Source organism: Amblyomma maculatum, chromosome 2 (genome assembly GCF_055883805.1).
Source record: "Amblyomma maculatum isolate TAMU_Amacu chromosome 2, ASM5588380v1, whole genome shotgun sequence".
NCBI classification, from domain to species: Eukaryota; Metazoa; Arthropoda; class Arachnida; order Ixodida; family Ixodidae; genus Amblyomma; species Amblyomma maculatum.
This window is the reverse complement of record NC_139345.1, coordinates 28,250,881-28,272,873: the sequence shown is the minus strand read 5'-3', so window position 1 is coordinate 28,272,873 and position 21,993 is coordinate 28,250,881. Positions and strand designations below refer to the sequence as shown.

The window sequence follows — 21,993 nt, the reverse complement described above, 5'->3', positions numbered from 1 at the left end:
AGGTGGTCAAAATTTCCGGAGTCCTCCACTACGGCGTCTCTCACAGCCTGAGTCGCTTTGGGACGTTAAACCCCATAAACCAAGCCAAACCAAACCTTTGATGTTATAGTTTTGTCCGGTTGAAGCTTGTAGAACAAAGCTGTTTAATCGGCATTAAATATGTCCTCTACCAAGAAACTGTCCATATACTGCTGCAAGGCACTGCTTCACAACATCGCGCAAGTCTCCGCGTCCACTTCTTGTGCTTCACCGGATGGCACCCGGAAGACAAGATTATGTCTGTCTCTAAAGCGATGGATCCATCCTTCGGAGGCAACAAAATCTTGCACATTCATGCGCAGGGCAAAATCGGCTTTCGCCATGATGGTTCGGTCACTCAGGGGTGTATTACTGCTTCTCATTTCCTTCGCCCATGTGTAACTGCGGTCTCAACCTCGGGGTACTTTGCTGATCGTAGCCTTTTTCTGCTGTTGGATAAGTCTGATTTGTATGCATCCTCGATGGCCTTTCTATTGCGTACATACGTCGAAACGTGCTTTGCAGAATACCATGCTTTTTCGCGATTTCCACTTTGCTGATATTGCCTTGGTCCACTTCCGGCAAAATATCCACTTTCTCCTGCACAGTTTTGACGCAGTATTTTCCGCGCGAACACATCTCACGGACATAAGCTCAAGGCATGCGGCTTGCAAAACTATTGCTCACAGCACTAATCGTCTTTTGCACAAAAGAACCAGTTGTAACTTGTTCCAGGCCTAGCCTGCCCAGTCTCCCAACACTACGCCAGCCTGTCGATGGTTCTGCCACCCGTCATTCAGCCATGAAAGCTTCGAATGGTTGTTTTCAATGACGCTTGGCAGCGCCAATTTTTGAGTGAATTAATGAGCTGTTAAACACATTCACTTCTATGCAGTGCAGACCGGACCACGACGACTGGTTCGAATTATCTAAAATTTTGAATTAACGAGTTGTGAATTAACAAGCTTTTACTGTATCATTCTCATTTATTGTCAGGCTGATGGTGATGGTGATAATTAAATACACCTGCAGAACACTGAAATGTGCATATTCCGTTGACTACGTTATTTTATAGCAATCATAATCAAAAATAAATCGCTATGCTCGTTCCCTGAAACTAAGCCGACACCCTACAGCGAAAGGGCTAAAGATGCTTCACAGCACAGACTGTGCGGACTATGCGGAGAAGCATCCTCAAAGTGCAGCGGTTCAGTGAGCTTGCAGCAGCAGGTTCGGTTTCGTGTCTAGTCTTTCTCTAAGCCCACACATTTGACTGCGATGTGCCGACGACAGTACAGCCATCGAACGCTGGTTGCTTCCCATCATCTGTACATACACTACGTGGCGAGACAGTCAAGCATCAGAGTGGGCACAGAACTGCTGACCCCTTCCTTCATCATGGTGGCAATCGGAAGTTTATGTAAAGCGATTTTTTTTTTCTGTAAAATTTGAATTTTTGGATGTTTTAACGGTCCCTAGCAAGTCTAGATAAATTGTTCGTTGACTGTATTGTGCACGGTGATAGGGCACACGGAAGCGAGGAGGGATTTTAGCTGTCATTGCCCTGGTCTTTTTTTGAGCATACAGATTGAAATTGCGTGTCACATTTGATATTGTAAGGGCCCTGTTTCAGTTTAAATGTCCCTGCCCTTGAGCCTTAACCTTTGGCGTGTGTGTGTGTGTGTGTGCAGGCAAGTGCATGGAGGAGGATCGGAGCTTGCAGTGGCAGGTGGCAAGAAGCATGCTGTGCACCCAGCTGGCTTGGGTGCACTCACAACTGCATCAACCGCCGGCGGTGAAGAGGAAGAAGAGCGGGAGGAAGAAGCCTTCCGAACGCAGTTTACAGCACTCAACACGTCCCGGTCGGTGCGCACCCGACAACTGGCCCGAGCACAGGAGAACACCCAGCTGGCACGCACTGCACGGTTGGCCCAGGTCTTCCGAGATATTTGCAGCTCTGTGCTGGCCTGCAAAGGTGCCTCCTTTGTTCAGTTTGTGTGTGAAGAGCAGGCAGGGGGCTAGATCAAGGGAGTGCTTGTTCAGTGTGCATGGCGCTGTGATATGGCTGTGGTGTCAGGAAATGCAACATTCTGCATGGCCTCACAACAGATTTTTACTGCAATACTTTTGCAGCAACATGCCAGTCCATCTTTTCAGCAAAAATTCAGGTTTCAACAGACAGCTGACCTTTTATTATCATTTCAGAGGGGCAGTGGCTCGTTAGACACATACAGAGTGCCTTGCCTCTCGTTTCTCTGTCGTGCTGCTTTGGCATGATTGTACTAGTTTTTTTGTGTGCATAGTACTGCACTGATGGTTGGGCTTTGTGATTGAGTGGCACATGCTTCAGTGTAGGGGTAACTATGTACTGCTATTGGTTTTCGTCCTTCTTCCATCTGGCACTTACACCTGTTTTGCACTGTCTGTTTTCAGATGAGAATGGCAAAGTGCTGTCAACGCCATTTGTCAACCTGCCATCAAAGCGAAAGTAAGTTGATGATTGTCACCTTGAAAATGGGGCTGTGCGAACATTCGAAATTTTGAATACGAATCGAACATGTTTGTTATTCAATTCATATTTGTGTTCGAAAAACTGTATTCAGAATTTTTGAATATTTGAAGATTACTGAATACATCTAAAATTTTCGAATTCACCGCTGTAGTTTCCCCGCAATGCTTGACCTTGTGGGCTGCGTAGTGAACAGTCCTCAAAACACGGCGGGGTCGTTCTAGGAAGAGGGACCTTCCCTTTTGTGAAGAGGGCCTTCCCAACAGTGTGCGCAAAGCGAAGCACTTGAAGAAACCGAGAAAAAAAAATGTTGTTCTCGCTTCGGTTTCATCTCAAATGCCGACATCCATCGTGCGGGTGTTCATCAGATACAATTACTGTGATGCAAATGGTTTTCGGCAGTCATTTCAGGCTCATTTGTAGATCCGAGCGTTCAGTTATTTCAGACATTTTTTTCTGGTCCCTTGAAGGTCACGTTAACGAGAGTTTACTGCACTTAGAAGGAATTTGACAGCTCCACCCAGTTTTATGCAGGTTCCTTCTATACAAAAACTGGTATTGAAATCTTGTAATAAAAATTAGTACCAGATTTTTTCAGTAGGGCATACAGTTCTATGCAATTCTAGATTAATTTTAATTGCAAATACCATGTGAATTCTGAAATAAACAAGGCAAACAGTGTTTTCTATAGTTGAATTTCCATTTTTTTTTCTTTCACTGATCAGATATTCAATTTCGAAGGCAATTTTTTTTTTCCATATTCATATTTGATTCATATTCCAAAATTCCAATGTTCACACACTCATACTTGAAAGTTCAGGAGGGGCATGTGTTTTAAAATTTGTATTTTAGTTTTTAGTCCTATCTGAATGAAACTCCACAGTGTTGACCTGGTTTCTACATTGATTTTAAATCTATAATTATTTTTCTTTATAGCTTCGCTCCTTCAAAAATTGTTTCAAATATAAATTAAATGGCATTTATTTGGGGGTTGTTGGAAACTTCGGCTTTACAAATACAGAAAGTGTGTGGCCTCAATGCCAGAGACATGGCCTAGAGGAGGATGCTATTTTTATTCCCCTGAAAGCTGTTGATATGTAAGAAAGAAATGACTGGCATTTGCAGTGAGTATTTCTACTTAATTTTTTTAATGAAAGTTTAATTCTGATTTGCGAATCGATGCCAGAGTGATTATAAAGCCTCACCCCCCAGATCTCAATTCGAACAGATACTAATGCTAAATTTGTCGGTGTCAGTCAACAACAGCATTGACAATGTCCCGTAAGGCTGAGTGCAGTGGTCGAAACATCCAGCTGAGAAAAATGCACTTTAAACTTTAGGCAACAGGAACATTGTTAGAATCCAGCTGCTGCAGTATGAATGGTATAGTTGTGTAGCTCCGTTCTTCATTAGGTATGTCAAAGCCATTCACATGACTATTCCATTGCCGTGAGAGCTAAAGAAATGCTAAAATTGTGCAATAAAGTGGCCTCACCATATGCAAATAAGCTTACAAAGTAAGGGGCCTTTCATGCCTGTGAGTATAGGCAAGCAGGCCTGGTCACCTAGTGGCAGTTGCTGACTGCATCTCGCTCAAATTAAGTGGGCTGTCATCAATTCCTTTGGGCCTAGTTTTTGTAAATCCAGCCATATTGTTAGCACTGCCATGCAGCATGAAAGCAGCCCAGCATGACTGGCCAACTTGCTCATCTGAGCTTTCATTCTGTTTTTCCAGGGTGGAAAGTTGGGCTGATTGGTGCATGATCTTGTGGCTAAAGACAGCGCTAACACGAGACAAAGGAGAGAGGGGACGTGATGCTGTGATCCCCTCTCTCCTTCTTGCGTTAGCGCTGCTTTTAGCCACTTTTCATATTCATGAGATCCTCATCACTTTCACTGCCATTTCCTTTTCTTTGTCCTTGCAAATGATTGCAAAGGGCACTGATCTATTTCATCACTGATGGCAGCCCAGTTTCTTGACTGCTGGACCCATTTGTTGCTGACTATTTCATTTTTGGGAAAAAACAAAAAAAAAAGGCTTGCACTGGCATACAGAAACAATTTCACAAAATTTCAGGTCAGCAGCAGCAGCAGCAGACTCACAACAGTGAACAAAAGCTTTTGCACATGCTGTTTAAGAGGATGACTTAAAGCATGACTCGCTTTTCAGCACCTACTTGCTGGTTGCGATTAGTGTCACTTGACACAGTCGAACCCGGATATATCGAACTCGAAGGGGATTGCGAAATAGTTCGATATATCAATAATTCGATATACAAAAATCGGCTTGTGACGGCACTTACGATGCGAAAAAACGATACCGTATTTGTCGCCTAATCAACCCACTCGCATAATGAACCCACCCTCCACTTTTGCACCCGAGAATTTGAAAAATAAAAAATGTGTTAAGACCAGCTCGCTCACATGTAAGCGATTGAGCGATCTCAGCGAATCTCAGTGACGAGCGGCAGCGACAGAGCGAAAATTTTCAAACTTGTTGGAACTGCATCTCTCTTGCCACTCGAGCCACCGCGACAGCTCAATACAAGGTTTCTGTGTCGCTGCGGCAGAAATCGCAAGCGTTTTCGCTTGCATGTGGATGGCGCTTCACTCCGTTTCGGTCGTCGCATCCACAGCTCATTTCTTGGCAGCGTGCCAAGATGCTGTGCAGCGATAACGTCAGGACGCGTTTATCTTTTTATAGCTCCTCCGGTGGCGGGGAGCGAACTTGGCAGAGTGCCCGTGATGGCTTGATTGCACAAGCCTGGTTCGATTTATCACGCCGCGCTTGGGGCGGACGTCATGATCGCAGCAGCAGACTGCGTGCTTCCGTTGATTCATACATGCAAAGATAAACGGCTCCCGCAAAAAAAGAAAAAAAAAAAAGCCTGCCGCTTCTTAACGTCCGCAGCCGCCATATCTTACGCTACGTCGCGCGTACAGCACAACAGTAAGAAAGAATGACTCTCGAAAAAAAAACAATGAAGAAAAACAGAGCTGCTGCTTCTTAAAGTCCGCAGGCGCCACAGCCACGTCAGCCGCCGCGCGCAGAGGGTTCGCAACACATGCTGGAGAAAGAAAGCGTCCGACGTTTGTCTTAAAACGGGCTGAGCTGGCTTGGCGCATGCGTGGCGCGTGCTGAAGAAGAGAGATAGCTCGGCAAAAGAATGGGCACACCCACGCACATGGCTTGCAAACCTCATGTGTTGGCGTGCGGGAAACGATAACTGCAGATGCGCGCGCCTTTGGGGAATGGGCGCGGCGCTGTCCAGAACTGTCCCCTCTCATTCCTTCCGCGCGTGGCTTGAAAACGTCACGCGGCAAATGGCCAAGGGTGCTGTGATCGTCTTTGGGGAAGGCACACTTTCCAGTGCGTGGTGCGGAGTTCGATATATCGAACGACCGGTGAAATTGAGTTCGATATATGACGCGGCTTTCCTATACTTTTACATGGGATTTTCAAGGGGATATTCCGTGAGTTCGATATAATCAAAATTCGATATATCCGGCTTCGATATAACCGGGGTTGACTGTATTAGCAACAGTTGGAAATAGTGGTGCCTGCTCTTTCACGTCCATAGGACCCAGATCAGCAGACTTGTTGCTGGAGCAGCAAAAACCAGAAGGTAGTGAAGACTATTGAAAATTTTTCTCATGCATGCATGGGAGAAAGCATGGCAAAAGGGCATTACAAAAATCTCTGTGAAGGAGCCTGATGCAAAAGCCTAAATCATTAGCATATGCATTCAACACCGTGCCATCCACCTGATATTATGTAGTCTGATGCCCCTAGCTCCCTAACTGGGGAACCTGACTAATTTGGACAGTTCATTTGGCTGGACACACTTGAAGTCTCAGGGAAACACTCACAGCAGAAAGCGTCACTGGAAGACCTGTGCAGTTCTTTCGGCCATCCTTTCCAGTTGCAATGGCAGTAGTGTCTATTTCTTATAGCACTTCCTGTGGTGATGGTGTACCAGGGAATACGCTGGCCAAGCCTCAACCATTTGTTGACTATGGCCGCCACCCTGAAGCACCATTTCTATCAAGGCCCCCACGATCGGACGGTTGGGCTCCATAGAAAACGGGCTCCCTTTCTTTCACCAGTGTTATTTCATAGAAGGGAGAAGAGAAACTTGTTTACCTTCGCTAGTGCAGCATGCTTGAAAGCAGCTAAGCATGTGCCAGATATGGAATTTCACAGTTGATTTTCATACTCGAGTGTTTTCGTGTGCTATCTGCAGTTATAGAAATCCAAAGCATTGGCCCCTAATGCACCAACAAATCAGTTCATGTCTTCTCTTGTACAGTATGTATACTTTGTATACTTTTTTGGTCTGTAAACATGCAGTGTTAGAGCAGTTTCGTTGCACTTGGTCTTTGAACAGGTGCCCCGACTACTTTGAGAAAATTCACACACCGATTGACCTCAATAACATTGAGAAGAACATCATCACAGGGGAGTACAAGGACCTGGAGACATTTGCAGCTGACTTCAACCTTCTTTTTGACAATGCTGAGGTTTGTTACTAACTTTGCTAGATACATTTATCTCTGTGATACAGTTTTTATACATAAAATTGCTTTGCTAACTTTTGTTTGCTGCAAAATTGCATAAAGCTGTAGTATACTAAACAGATTTTTTACCTGTCAAAGTTTTGTTTCTTTAGTAAGTAGAATCACACCTTTCTTGGCAAAATGAAGAGACTTATGATAGGTCAACAGGGTCATTATGTTGCAGCCGCATGACTTCACGCAGGAGTTGCTGTCGCCCCAGAATACTCAGGTTAAACATGACATCACATATGGAATGAAAATGATAAAAACATGACGTGCAATGCAAATTTAAGGTTGGCCCCGCCGGGTGGCGCAGTGGTTATGGCGCTCGAAATCCCGGCCTCGGCGGCCGCTTTTCTGTAAAGGCAAAAAGCAAGGTGCCCGTGTGCTGTACGATGTCAGTGCACGTTAAAGAACCCCAGGTGGTCGAAATTTCCGGAGTCCTCCACTATAGCGTCTCTCATAGCCTGAGTTGCTTTGGGACGTTAAACCCCGCAAACCAACCAACCAACCAACCAACCAAACCAAATTTAAGGTTGCTGCATGTGTCACGTGATTTCACTTTGTAAAGTGTTTGGTTTCGCTAAAAGGAAAATTTTGGTCATAAACGGGATTCACACCCATAGCCTTTGGTTTGCGAGCTCGACACAGTACCATCTAAGCCACTTAAGATGCGCTTATACAAACTGTGAATAACTGGTGTAAATATGTACATGTTTTGTGGTCTAGGATATAAATTTTTTTTACAACTGTATGCTTAATAAGTATGTGTGAAACTAAAGAGGTAACAATTACTCAGCGAGCAGCAAGATTCATGTGATTTCATATCCTTTGCTTGAAGTAGCGCAGTGGCGCCGCCATTTTGTGGCCGTCGACGTTTATCAGAGCTTTTTGTCATTCACTCTTAATTGATATGAACTGTGCAGCTCTACCACAAGGACAACACAGAGCTGATGACATCGGTGAGCAAGCTAAAACGTTGCTACGAAGAAGCGAAATACTTGGTGGTGCCGATTCTGGAAGACATTCTTGGAGAGCCAGTGCCGTCGCACTTCAGCACTTACTCGGCCAATCACGGTGAGTTTATCATGTTTTCTCTGTGAAGGCATGTGTAAGAACATGTCTTATCACAAATTTGAGTAGGGCAGGAGAGCACTGTCATATTTTAATTCTAGCGATTTCCAAGGTCATAAACTATTTCCTCTTGCCTTGCTGTGCTAAATGAGGCTTGGTTACATTATTGTATTTCCTTCTATATGTAATTACAGCACTACACAGCTTATACCCCTGTCACACGAGCAGATTTAATGTCATTCGATGCATCGAATGTCATTCGGTTTCTTTCGGTGCTACACGGTAAAATATAATGTCATTCGCAAATGGTAGCAATTACGATCAGCTACAAAAAATGCTGCACTTAAGGAGCATCAGTGCGCATAAAAGGCGTTTGAAATCACTATGTAACATTTTAAATCTGATCAAAACATTTCTGTACAATAATTCAAGCGAAAAACATTACTTTTGGCTGTGCTGTAGAACTTTAGCCATAAAAATCCAAGCCAAGTATCGAGCCACCCAGAAGTCCGAAATATGTAAACAAAGAATATGGCTGAACACAGCGGAGCGCGGATACACAGTGCGGAGACGCACGGAGACACGTAGAGCATGCAATTGGCGTCCAAACTGTGAGGCGCTCAGTCAAAACTTTAAATAGTTCCGAGATAAACATACGGGGAGATGCGGTTAACAAGGAACACAGAGCCCAAAATGATCGTGAGTCGCTGCCATTACTGGACCACTGCTGTGACCGAGAGTAATGCCGTTCCGCGAGAGTCTGCAGTGCTAATAATTTTACACCTAAATTAACAGGTTTTAAAACAAAACTTTAGAAATATAATTTTTAAATTTCAATGTGCGCAGAATATGTTGTTGCGTTACGTGTTTCTGCTGCGTATCTGGCGTCAAGAGTACACATTCGGTTCGCGATCGAATGCGAATGAGTTCCCCAAACTCATTCGATGAAGAATGTCATTCGAACCTAATGACATTAAATTTTCTCGTGTAGCATGGGAATAATGACATTAGATGCTAATGTCATTCGATACGAATGACATTAAATTTGCTCGTGTGACAGGGGTATTAAGAAGGTCCGTTGTGCAGGTTTTCTGTAAAAGGTAAAAATAAGGGTTGTGAGAATTTTTGAAATCGCAAGTGTTTATGAAAAGTATTTGCTGTTCAATCCGATTTGCACTGCACTTACACTATTCAGACTATTCAAACTTCCTAAACATTCGAAAGTTATGAATTCCTAATTTATCTAAATTGGAGCATTTAAGAACTGTATGCTGTGTCTTTTGTGTGTGTGTATGTGTGTGTGCGCGTGCGTGTGTGTGGTTTTTGCTGTTTGTATATTTGTCCTTCTTGCTCGGATTGGCTAAAATCGGCAGGACTGTACAACCAGAATTATTACGAAAAAAAAAAGGTGGGCAGCAGGTTAACCTGTATTACAAGTGAAAGGCACTGCCATTCAGAAATCTCTTAATTTCGCCACCAGTTTAGATAGGCAGATCTTTGGAATAAGTGAATAGGAAGGTCGGAAAGTGAAAGTGCAGCAGGACTCAAATCGAAAATAAATACTGTTTGAAACTAATTCAAAGTTTCTAATGTTATCACACCCATAGTTTTAGCAGAGCAGCTGGAAATCCACTGTGTATGTCCAAAGGCTTCTCTGGCTTGCTGCCCCCCCCCCCCCCCCCCCCCCCCCGCATTTTTTTTTTCTTTCTTTCTTTTTTGATCTTTGGATGTAAGCATGCTTTTATGACTTTGTAACACTTGAAATTGGTTGTGTCCGTTTTTTCCATCTCATAATGGAAAGAAAAACCTGCGGAGGAGGACGAGGAGGTGATCCGGTGCGTCTGCAACATCTTCAAGGACGAGGGCCTCATGATCCAGTGCGAAAAGTGCTTTGTAAGTGTGTGCAAATTGTGGTTTCTAGCTTTAAAAACAGTGCATTTATCTCTCCCAGCTCCGTTTATGATTTCAGTCAGTGCTGTGTTCCAAGTAAAGTTGTGACTGACGAAAATTTTGCTGGAGTGCATTGTAGTATTCCAAGGCCTTTTCAAGGTATTGTAAAATTTAGCTCAGTCTTAAGGGACTGATAAAAATATTTCAAATTATCCAAAAGCTATATTACCGATTGGCCCCCAGAAGCTGCCCAAAGTCATTTATATGATAGGAAATTTACTTGCTGAAGAATGGAATGAACGGGGCAGTGTTCTGACTTTGAAATGGAAGCTAAGCAAACATTCTGTTACTTGCTTTACTGCCTGCACATTGTTAATAACGTTGCTGCAGTACTGCTTCAGAACGGTACGGGGCTCCTTGGCCTCCTTCACGTTGCACTGGAGCCTCGTCACAGGGGCCATTGTCACATCAGGAGGCTCCACAGCGCAAGTAGTGGACAACGTGTGACGCGTACGGTACATTGGAAGAATGAAATAACAGTGCAGAGGATAGCAAAACAAGTGCACATTACAGAACTTGGCACAACATAGAACATTGGCGGGAAGTTATGACAATGCCATTGATACGGGACGCTTGCTTATTCAGCATTTCGTGTTGATCTCTCCTGGTGTCTAGGTCTGGCAGCATTGTGACTGCATGGGAGTGAATGGTGACATAGAGAACTACCTGTGCGAGCTGTGCAATCCACGAGAAGTCAACCTGGTAAGCTCTTGCAGCTCATGCTGTCAGGATTCATACAGTGCTTTGTGGTTCCCTTTGGCTTGCACCTTTTGTAAATCTGTTCAACTTGTTTTCTACAGCGTTAACTTAGCTGCCTATTTCACTGTGGAGGAGTGCATTTACCTGTGCGATTAATTGCATTCACTGCGTGTCAAATGCAGCTTTTTTTTTTTTTTTTGTTATTCTTTAATTATGTTATGAATACCGCATTATGGCTATGCAACATCTGGGCTTAATTTTACATGCTTGAAAAGCTTATGTAGCTTCACATTTCAGCCGAGGCATGTTTTGATGTGTTCTGGACAGGAAATTCCCCTGGGACCTCCTGTAGCTGAGGGTGATCCTCAGTCCTACCTTACACTCCTCAAAGGGAACCTGCAGGTTAAGCAAGGTGAGTGCCAGTGCTTGTATTGGCTTGAATATAAAAAGCAGTGCAGAAGCGAGCTTCTGTGGGTCCCCTTGCATGCCTGGCATTTCTACAAGGTGTGCAGAGCCACAGTTGAAGATCCAAGTTTCAAGGCTTGCATGTATTATTGTTTCATGTGCGACCGATGATGGGGAGAAGGCAGTAAAAATAAAGTCGGCTACTGATGCTTAAATTTCGATCATGCCTGGTGCATATACAGGGGTGGAAGTGCTGCTCCTTTTGATCCATTCCTCTCCAAACTGCTTTTCCTGGTTCGTCCTGCTCCAAACTGGCTGCTGAAATGTTTTGCTATCAAATTTAGCTGATCATGAGAACGATGGCAGCGCACCGATGGCAGGAGGTATTACACATCTTGCACTAAGCTTAATACAAACAAAATTTTCGAAATCTACGGAAATATTTGTTCGCGAGTAAATTTATTTTGACACAGAAGAGTTTGGAGGCAATTGTGAAAAAATGCACTGTGCGTGTGGCATAGCACATCCCCCCAGCCTTTTGAATTGCTGGTGGAGAGAGAAGTGAGAGCAGTAAGCAAAGCAGATGCCCGCAAACTACCACAAACTGTTAGGAAACTTGTCTGGCTGCAAAAAGTGCACAAGTTGTGTTCTAATGATTTTGCTGTGAAAATAAGCAGGTGCTTCGCCATCAAATCTCAGCATCACCTTGCGGCATGGCTTCGAGGCACCGCTGCTTCAGTGGTTGTCAGCGAAATTGTGATCGAGCATTCTTCTAGCACCCATAAACTGGAGTGGCGCAGGCTGCCGATTTGAATTATTCAGTTATATTTATACATTAGAAATTTGGAACCGCAGAAATTCCTGGAATCATCCAGGATATTGAATTGACTGGATTTAAATTAAGGTTTTATGCAGTTACAGTAAACTTTTAAATTTTTTTTGAAAGGAATAAGTATTGTGAGCTTTTGTTCTTATATAGCCAAGTAAATATTTAATGTTCCATTTATGTGGTAGGATCAGGTAATGCCTTTATACAAAATGCCTGAATTGAGGTTATGTAGTATCTTTTGTTGAGCTAGGTTTGTGTTAACCATGTGAGATGGAAGGCAAGCGTATTGTTTTAATCCTCAGGGGACTGTGTGTACTTGAGCAAGTTCAAGGACAAAAGCCCATTGAAGCCTGTGTCACCGGAGACACGTGGGGACAAGAAGTCTTCAAAAAAGGCTGAAGGCTCTGAAGGTGCTGACGGCACCGAGCCAGAAGAGATGGAAGAAGGTGGAGGAAAGTCCACTCTCCTCCGGAACCTGCATGGCAGCAACAGCCCCATTTCGGATGAAGGTGGTAACCTCGACATCTTTCGTGTGGAACGGCTCTGGAAAAATGAACGGTGGGTGCATATTGCACTGAAGATGTTTTGGATGATTATGGTGTCTCATATGTGAAATGGCTTCACCTCTCACTTTACTATCAGGATATGCACATTCAATATGAATAGCCAGTGGTCAGTGGGAGGGCAGCAAATTTTGTAGGAATGTGGGCTCAATGTTGTTGCTTTTGTTGGGTTTTTTTTTTTTTTTTTTTTTAGTGCCTGTTCATATGTGTCATTAATCATGTGGGTGGCTCTTTTAGCTCAGGGAATCCATGCAGTGGTGTGTTGTAGTGTTAAGGTGATTTTGGATAACTTGCGGGTATGTTTTCACTTTCAATGCTCATGAGAGTTGAGTAAACGAGATTCCACTGCACTTGTACAACAAAGGAAAACACGCATCATGCGCCAGTTGGAAACACAAAACCTGGCTAGATAGCTCTGGCTCATGTTGCCACTGTCACGCAAATCTGCGCAAAACACTCATTCCTTACAGCATACAACAGACTCAAACTCAAACCACATGGCAGGCTTCTGCACCAGCGGTTATGCAATGTCCCCTGTGCAAGCTTATTATCATTGTGTTAGGCTGCTGTGCCATTTACTGATGTGTTTTCTAGTCAGCCACCCTCCAGACACTGATCATTCTATGCCTGGAAACAGAGCATTTCTTCACCCAAGACGGGTGGTTTCGTGGTCATAGTAGTCATATGTCTGTGTCACTTTTGGGTCGAAGCCCCATACTCCCCCTTCCCCTCCTTTTTTGAGTAGACGGCCTGTTTGACTGTTGTTGAACCTCTCTGGACAAAAATGCTGCTCTTGGAATACTGTTTCCTTTAAGGTGCAGATGCTTTAGCTCACTGTGGTTGATGCTGCTCGTAGCAACTTTTCCACTGGAGCTCAGATCGCCGTTCACTGCAACTTCAGTGCCACACCAGAAAGTCAATTGTCCCGTAATTGCTGACTGCAGTGCTGGTAGTCCACCGTTACTTTTGTAAATGCTGTTACTACTACTAGGTCCAAAGCTGCCGTTCCTTACATCGTTGTTAGCATTCCCACATTCATCCTCCTTTCGCAGTGTGTACTGACAACATTGTCACCATGTCTGGCCTTGTCGCCAAATCTCTCAACTCTGCCATCAAGATGTACCGTCGCCGTGTGCCCACTTCTCACCTTGCACGGCCAACTGCAGGTTCTTCACTACATCCGCTCCGGTTACCTGCATATACATTCGGCTTCCTTGCCTTCACTATGCACCCCATTCTTCATATGGCCACTTTCAGCCTCTTCATTGTCTCCAGTTCTTGTTGACTCGGAACGAAGACAGCGCAAACAAGGACAACTACAGAAGAGATAATTCACCAACTAGCCCAGCACCAGATTTTATTAAAGCAGTTCTTGCCACACCTCTCTATGCCACCTTGCTGAGCCACAGGAACAATCTTTGGTCCTAGTATTTGCAGCAGCACACAGACTCATCAAAATCACTTCTCAACACTTTGTATTCTGCTTTTCCATTGCTTCTTCAATGCCCCACTTTGTTTGCCAGTGTAGCAACGTGGCTCCCACGGTCCTCAGTTCCTTACTAACTCGCTACTAGGGAAAGAGGACTTGTAGAAAAAGCAGCGCACTCCTTTGCAGTCATGCAATGAAGGATTACACATGTGCATGCAACAAAGGGAAATGTAGTACAGTCGAACCCGGATATATCGAATTTTGGTTATATCGAACCCCCTCGGAATATCCCCCTGAAAATCCCATGTAAAAGTATAGGAAAGCCGCGTCATATATCGAACTCAGTTTCACCATTCCCGCTAAAAGAATGAAACGTCATGCATCAGTTTTTTTTCCATTGAACACGTAGTCAACTAAGACTGAGTAGGTGCATGGTTATGAGTACATTTAATAGCTCACGACATGACCAATCGAGACTTGTGGCTGGAACGCATTGAGAGCATATGGGCCCTATTTGCCAGTAAATTAATGATAACTTTGTGGCCGGACTGCAAGCTTGAAGAGCCAGAAAGAAAGGTTTCAGTGTGTTTACATCCGATTGCGCAAATATGCTCTGCCAGAGAGTTAACATGCAAGTTGGCTCCTCTTTTGTTTAGGGATAACAAATAACATATTCTGTATTGCATTTTTAATACGAATGGCCTGCAAAGGTTTTGTGTAAAATCAGCGCAATAAGTATACGCTGTGTATTGGACGGCGTGTTCACACGTGATAGCTATAAATGTATTTGGTGAACGTTCGCTCTCAGTAAAAAAATTAATGAAGGTTGAGTGCCTGGCCCCCACATGCATCATAGCATTCTCGCAGAGTGCTTAGCTCAGCACAACATTTCATCCGGACTGCATTTTTCACACGAAGCCTAGCTGTATTTACCTACAGCTAGGCTTTAAAATTGCTGCCAATGTAGTGATTTCGTTCTGTTGACTAAGCCAGCATGGCGTGTGTAGTTCTCGGAACGCTAAGAGATGGCACTCCGCGTTTCATCTTTTGATTCACGTAGTGTGTGCACTGATTTGGCAACGTGTTCATACGTGGTTCACAATCCAGTCACTGTGTGCTGATCCAAGATATATGCCAGGGGTCATGTTTATTTATTTCATACTGCAGACCCTATTACAGATCCAAGCAGGACAAATACATAATACATATCACAGGTTCAAGGGCTGCAAATTGGAGAAGGAGCCACTTTATTATGGTTGTATAGTTTGAAGTGTATTGTGACGCTCTAAACGGAATTATAAATTCTGTAGGCATCAGTAATGTGCAGAGGTAAAGAAATTGATAGCCTCATATGTCCCTTACATTGTGAAAAGAATCTTTGCATTCACTTTTAATTTGTGCAAAACCACACCTAGACCAGAACCCTGTTCCAGAGAAGTTTATTGAAGGGGAAGTAAACTGTATCGCTTTTGAAGTGTGGTGACGGGGAAGTGACAAAACTTCATTGTAGTGGCATTTATCATAGCACGTTTTCACTGTAGCTTGGTGCGCATGTGTAGAGTATTTCTAATATTGATCCAGAACTGTAGTTTTAAAATGGGAAAAAGTGCTGGTGCCTGAAAACATCTTACTGTGTTCTTTTTCCTGATCTTTGCACAACTCTCGTGCCTGCTTGCAGGGGAGAGAAGTTCATTTACGGGCACCACTATCTGAGGCCGCACGAGACCTTCCATGAGCCAACCCGCAAGTTCTACCACAATGAGGTACGTAATCTTTATAGCTTTTAATGCAGAATTTTTATTTGAAACTGCACACTGTTATTAAATTGAAACAATGTACGCATACTTGGCATGCACAGGGCATTTTTATGTTGCTAAGATGCCCCATTGCCCTGGTGTCGTGACAGGTGAGAGAAGTCAGATGAGAATGTAACGAAATAATAACTGAGTAAATAAAAAATTAATTATGGCCATTTTCAGAATTGCTACACCAGCTTCAAGGAAATGCAGTGTACCCAAGTAATGGAGAAACATCCAATTTTTAATGCAGCAACACAATACCTTATGCCTAGTGTGAAGTTTGAATACATGTATAAAAAAGAAAAGTAAGGACGTGAAAACAAGCGCAAAGAACTTACCACTGCAGGTGACTGACACGGTTTTGATTTTAGTCATAATACTGTGATTGGACAATCTGTATGCATTCCAAGAAGTTCTGGTTTTCTGTTCTGCACACTTATGTATCAAAACAAGCATAGAGAATGCTGCAGATGAAAGAGCAGTTGTGCAGAAGAAAGAGGTGTCATGTCTGGTCCTTTTTTTCTCATAGCAGTGAGTTTTCATGGCATCTTTAAGGTTTGGAAGAAGCCTTGTGAGCACATGCAAGATATCATGGACAAGAAATGGCTTGGCTTGGTTTTGTGGGATTTAACGTCCCAAAGCGACTCAGGCTATGAGAGATGCTGTAGTGGAGGGCTCAAGAAATTTCAGCCACCTGGGGTTCTTTAGCGTGCATTGCACAGCACATGGGCACCTTGCTTTTTGTAGTACCGGTTTGCTTCTGCAGTTTGCACACGCAAGGCAGTGTCATCAGCAGATTGCAGAATTATGATTCGCTGATGATGGCTTCAGTAGAACCTCATTTATTCAGGCTTCAAGGAACCACAAAAAAAATGTTGTGTTATCGAATGGTCAAGTTACTAAATTCTTCCCTGCTCTCTTAAAAAAATAAAAAAAATAAAAATAAAACTTGAAAATTTCAAAATATGGTGAAGCCTTATGAGGAGATTCTTTCGCACTAAAAGCTTTCCACTCATAGCAAGTATGCAGTAAGAGCAGCATAGATGTGAGGGAAATCAGAAGCAAGTAGGCTTCTAAAGTGGAAAAGAAGTGATTAGCAGCTTGTAAAAGGAATCGGACAGCTGGAGAATGTGCAGCTGACAGCTGCCATTGCCTGCAGCAAAGCTCGGAAATCAAAACTGTGATGGCTATATCAAAACTATATTAGCGATGAGGGCCTTTCTGTTGCCTGCCTTTTGTGCATGTTGGAGCACATGGGCTACACTGCTCAGGTTTTCGTTTGGTTTAGTTGGTTCCTGTTAAAAAGTACCTACATTTGGAGATTACAATGCATCATGCAATGTGTGGGATTTTCATTCTCTCACTTACGCCATTGGTGATTTGTCTACTCGGACCCACTTATGAAGTCCCATATGAAATTCCACAAGTGTGCTTGGCTGCATATCATAAGTGACTAAACTGAGACAACGAAGTTTACGTTAGGACAGTTGCAGAGACAGGATAAGTGCCATGGGTGTGGGCATTTAGTGTGCAACATGATATGGAAGGATAAAAAAAAAGTGCGCTTTCACTTTGTGATTGTTCAGACCAAGCAGTAGGACATATTGTCACCATGTTTGATGTGTGGAAAGCCCACTTGGGGAACTTGCGTGAAGTCTAAGCCTTTCGGCATCCAAATATGACTGGCATAGCCCTTGTCAAAAGTTTAGAGCCCAAGGGGTCTACTTCTGAGCCATACTATGTGACTCGTAATGCATTCCCAGGTTTCCAAACTTGCTGAAGGCAAGGTTTTTTTGTCCTACCCTCTCTAGTAGCTAGGACGATTGTTCAAAAAAATCATAACATATGGCTTAAAAGCAAACTCCCTGGGCTTTAAACTTGTGACAAAGGCTGTACATACAATAAGTTATGGAGAGCCAATTTGGATTGTCAGCTAATTTGGATAGATAATATGGTTTTGATACAGTCTGATCATGAAAGTTCTTACAATATTTGATCTCTGCTGAATATTCAGAAATATTAAATAGGTTCATATTCTAAATTTCAAATATTCACACATACCCGAAATTTATATATACATTTTTTTGTTTTCATGCAACAGATATTCATAGACATTTCACCTATTCATCCATTCTTCACGTGAGCAGTTCTGGGAAGAGAAACAAGTTATCATTGTCCCTCAAATGTATTATCAAGGTAGTCTCCTCCACATATTAACGAATGGCCATTATTACAGAAAAATTACTATTAGCCAGAAATGCATTGTCACATGCCATTGCTACTGATCGAGTTAGCTGCACTAGTAGTACGATGATGTGCATTTCTTGGGCGCAGGTCCTGCGTGTGCCTCTGTATGAGATCTTGCCCCTGGAGTGCGTGGCCGGTCTGTGCTGGGTGCTGGACTTGGCCACCTATTGTCGGGGCCGGCCACGAGGTGCATCCGAGAAAGACGTCTACGTGTGTGAGTGCCGTGTCGACAAGAGTGCCCGGCTCTTCTACAAGCTCAACAAACCCCGGTACACAACTCAGCTGTCCTCGGAATGCATTGTCACATGAGTGTAATTTGTTGGCCAGGTTTCTTGCTTTTTTGTTTCGGATGCTGTCAAGTTAAATGCTGTCGAAGGTACTCTTAAGGTTGATCATTTCGATGTGAATTCTTGCACAGAAGTTTGTTCAACATAGTTTGCTCAGTGCGACAGATTATCATAAATTCATTGCACCACACAGTATGCGGGCTACGCCATTAAGTAGCCACTGCCATCTGGAAAGGCAAAGTCTAGACCAGAGCACCAATAAAATGATAAGCGACAACATTTTGACGGCAGCTCAACGCCAGCTGTTAAATATGGAAGCCCGTTATACCCAGTGGCACGGGCAAAGGCGTATTATTCTTTATTACTTTTGGGCAGCCTCACCATAATATACTACATATGTTGAATGTGGAGAGAAACAAGTGCACAAGCTCCGAGCTGCCGCATGAGCGCCTGTGGCCACAGCAGCCAGTTTGGCACATTGTAAACACAGTGCAATGGCGTAATTGTTGATACAACTTTCGTAGACACCACAGTGTCCGCTGGTTATGCTTTTGCTGGCCCTTTGCTCACCACCAGGACAAAAGTGTTACAATTATGCAGCGAGCACTGCATGCCTGTTTTTTGTATGATGTCGAGGGAATGCCTGTTGCAGACAGAAATTCCGATACAGTTTCGTCAAGCTACTATCTCAAGTTCTCCAAGGCTAGCATTTGTTCCATGAATTATGCACGTGCATAGCTACAAGTTTAAGCCATATGGTGTATATGATACCTTGGGTAACCGTGGCGAGGCATTGCCTGCTTTTATACATGAGGTGCAAATACGAGCAAGATGGTTACGACCGGTGTGGGCCATGGTAGGTTATCCCACTCGACCACATTCATTAGCTTCTGTTGGTTGTATTATTGCTAGCCAATTTGCTATTTTAAGTGCGACTGCATAATTAAGAACCTGCGTATGTATATAATATGCAGTTTTTCTCCCTGAGTTTAGCATGTCAGATTTCCACCTTATATGCGGATGCAAACAATTTTCTGCCTAAATTTGCAGTTCTGTTTCCTTACTATTCAGTGCTATCGTCAGGTTTCCATCAAGAGGAGGCGCTGCCTAGCAGTGGCCTTGGTTGACTGTATCGGGTATTTTAGATTTGAACTCAGTTTCATTACGCTAACTTCAGTGCTCAGTGGAACGATTGTAACATTGCCTTAGCATTGCAGGTTGCCTATACAGCACAAGTGCGATTACCCAATGCCTCAAGAGCTGTCCAAAAAGCAAAACATTGTTGCAGTGTGACACTTGGCAACTCTCTTCTTTTTCCCCTCTCTCAATTTCCAGGTTTCCTGTTTGCACGAAAAGCTACGCCTTTGATGCTTTTGACACAAAGCTTACCCCAAAAAGGACATACTCGGTCAGTATTTTGAAACCTTTTTCCTCTGTTGTTACACAGTCTTGCCCCTTCTTCCAGTTTTCTACTGCATGTTGCATCAACTTCAGTGCAGTGTGTTCTTATTTTTACTTTCCTTCTTTCTTTTGCTGTGACTGCTTAGCCTCGAAGTAATCCCATTGTGTACCAGAAACGCAGCCGGGCAAAGACAACACATGGCTTTCCTGATGAACGGAGTGCTGATGTAAGTTGAAAACTTCTTGCTGCCTGGTGAATAAAGTCAAGCTACGGAGAGCTTCCTAAAAGGAGGCCCTTTCCGTGACTATTGCTGCTCAGTCCTTCTTGGAGCGTTGTCCACTTCTTGAAATTTGCTAGTGTTTTGGAAAGCATGCCGACATGTCAATGCTTGAAACCTTGGCCACTAAATGGCTTAAATGCTGCAGGCTGCTCACCAAAATTGGTTTTACTGACCTAGTGCACATTTTCCACTGGATGCAGAGAGAGGTGAAGAAGGAGCGCCTGGCCAAGGTTGTACGTCGCCTGGTGGCATCGGCAGCAGCAGAAGAAGCTGCTGACATGCCTCCGTCATCCGGACGGTAGCCACCGCTTTCCTGGCATCCACACCAACACATGCTCATTACTGCGACACTGAAGCTGCACTGTGGAGAAGAATAGAGTGCAGGGCTCCCCCGTCACTGCCCTGCAAGCGCACAGGTCTCCAGGCGACAGAAGAAAAGCAGCACCAGTGTTGTTCCCTTCTGTTGCAACCTGGGAGGCAGGACCTCTGGAGGTGTGCTGCGGGAAGCGTGCATCTCTTGTACAGCCATTGTTGTTCGGTCGCCTTCTTCACAAATGCCGCTTCGGCGTTTATATGCATCGCATGGCCCATCATGCATTTCATCTGGGAGCCACCATTCACCATCGCCTCTCCCTTCTTTCCTAAAATGTTGACCGTTGAAGCAGCAGATTTCCCACCATGTTTTGCTCCTATCATTGCACAAATTCTGCACTTGCCCACATTTGCAGTGTGCATGCCATACCTGCCCCTTTGTGTAGCGTTTCTGTCTTGCTTTTCGTCTCGAAAAGAAAACAGTACAAAACCGACGTAAATTGATACGGTGTCCGCAACGGCTTCTCTACAGCTTTGCTGTGCGATTTCAGGAACTGTTGTTTTAGTCAGCTCATGTGGCGCAAATGTGTTTCCTGGTTTTCTAAGACAGATATTGTCTACAGCCGGATTAGGGCAGCAATGCCAAATTAATTATCCGCTGCATCTGAGAATCACATGCAGCGCTGTAGCCACGTTTTATCTCTAATCATTTGAGGTGATGGCACAGCCTTCTTCGCCACAGTGAGTCTCTTTTTTTTCGGGTTGTGGGTTGTTTGTTTAGCATGAGCTGTCTGTGTAGATCGACTACATTATCGCCGAGAATGAAGGCCAAAGCATGGATGCTAATCTGCAAAGCATTGAGGTGCTCATGCTGAGGCTCCTGTTATTTATTTATGTGTGACATGTCGCTTTTTGTTACCTTAGTTTGTTTTAGCATATTGTGGCTGCACTTTACACATTGCCCTTTTTTTGTGGTCCCAGCTCATCTGCACTCCCATGTCCCTCCCTGTCCACACCTTTTGTACTGTATGCATTTCCCGAACTGCCAATTTATTTTTACCTTACTGTAATGTAATGTCAGTGGGGATGAGGCTTCCTGGAAAACAACAATTCATATTGTTCACTAAAGGCCCCTTTAATCGACTTACCATGTTGCGACCATTGCTGAAAAGAAAGGGGAAGCGCACATTACAGTTTTCTGAAGGCCTTTTTAATTGTGTTGCACCATATGTTCGATTTTAGCTTCCAAGAAAGTATATGCCATTTCGAGTCATTGTATATAAATACTCAGTGGTTTTAAAGAGGAGAAAGAGATAGGTTCATGAAGCATTTTGTTTTTCTTTCTTTTGCTAGCTGATACTTCATTGCAGCTTCACTGCACAGGTCATCGCATTTGTGGGGAATATACCATTTCATTTTCAAACGGTTGAAAATCATTATCTGTACATAACGGAATCCTTGCTTTATTCACATTGACATGATCAGCATGACTTTTTTTTTTCCTGGTGTTAAGCCGTGTCTTCATGTATTAAACGTTATTTTTGACAAAAATGATTCCTGGATATGTGTGACGCTCATTCTTGAAGCTTGCATCGGCACCAGCGCTGGACACTTTTGCAGTCATTAATATGCA

The 21,993-nt window shown here is 43.7% G+C and overlaps 1 protein-coding gene across 2 annotated transcripts in view; it reads left to right on the top strand.

Annotated features, from left to right (window-relative positions):
* The window catches only part of ash1 (histone-lysine N-methyltransferase ash1), a 74,844-nt gene extending 52,930 nt beyond the window's left edge, over window positions 1-21,914 (top strand). For both annotated transcript variants that reach the window (XM_084593606.1, XM_084593605.1), the window contains 13 exons: window positions 1,710-1,993; window positions 2,452-2,506; window positions 6,916-7,048; window positions 8,011-8,161; window positions 9,960-10,051; window positions 10,724-10,810; window positions 11,135-11,219; window positions 12,344-12,599; window positions 15,712-15,796; window positions 18,167-18,348; window positions 19,702-19,774; window positions 19,914-19,994; window positions 20,249-21,914. In XM_084593606.1, the coding sequence (XP_084449732.1) occupies window positions 1,710-1,993; window positions 2,452-2,506; window positions 6,916-7,048; window positions 8,011-8,161; window positions 9,960-10,051; window positions 10,724-10,810; window positions 11,135-11,219; window positions 12,344-12,599; window positions 15,712-15,796; window positions 18,167-18,348; window positions 19,702-19,774; window positions 19,914-19,994; window positions 20,249-20,350 (1,666 nt within the window). In that variant the 3' untranslated portion in view covers window positions 20,351-21,914. The remainder of the gene's footprint in view (window positions 1-1,709; window positions 1,994-2,451; window positions 2,507-6,915; window positions 7,049-8,010; window positions 8,162-9,959; window positions 10,052-10,723; window positions 10,811-11,134; window positions 11,220-12,343; window positions 12,600-15,711; window positions 15,797-18,166; window positions 18,349-19,701; window positions 19,775-19,913; window positions 19,995-20,248) is intronic.
* The last annotated feature ends 79 nt before the right edge of the window (window positions 21,915-21,993 follow it).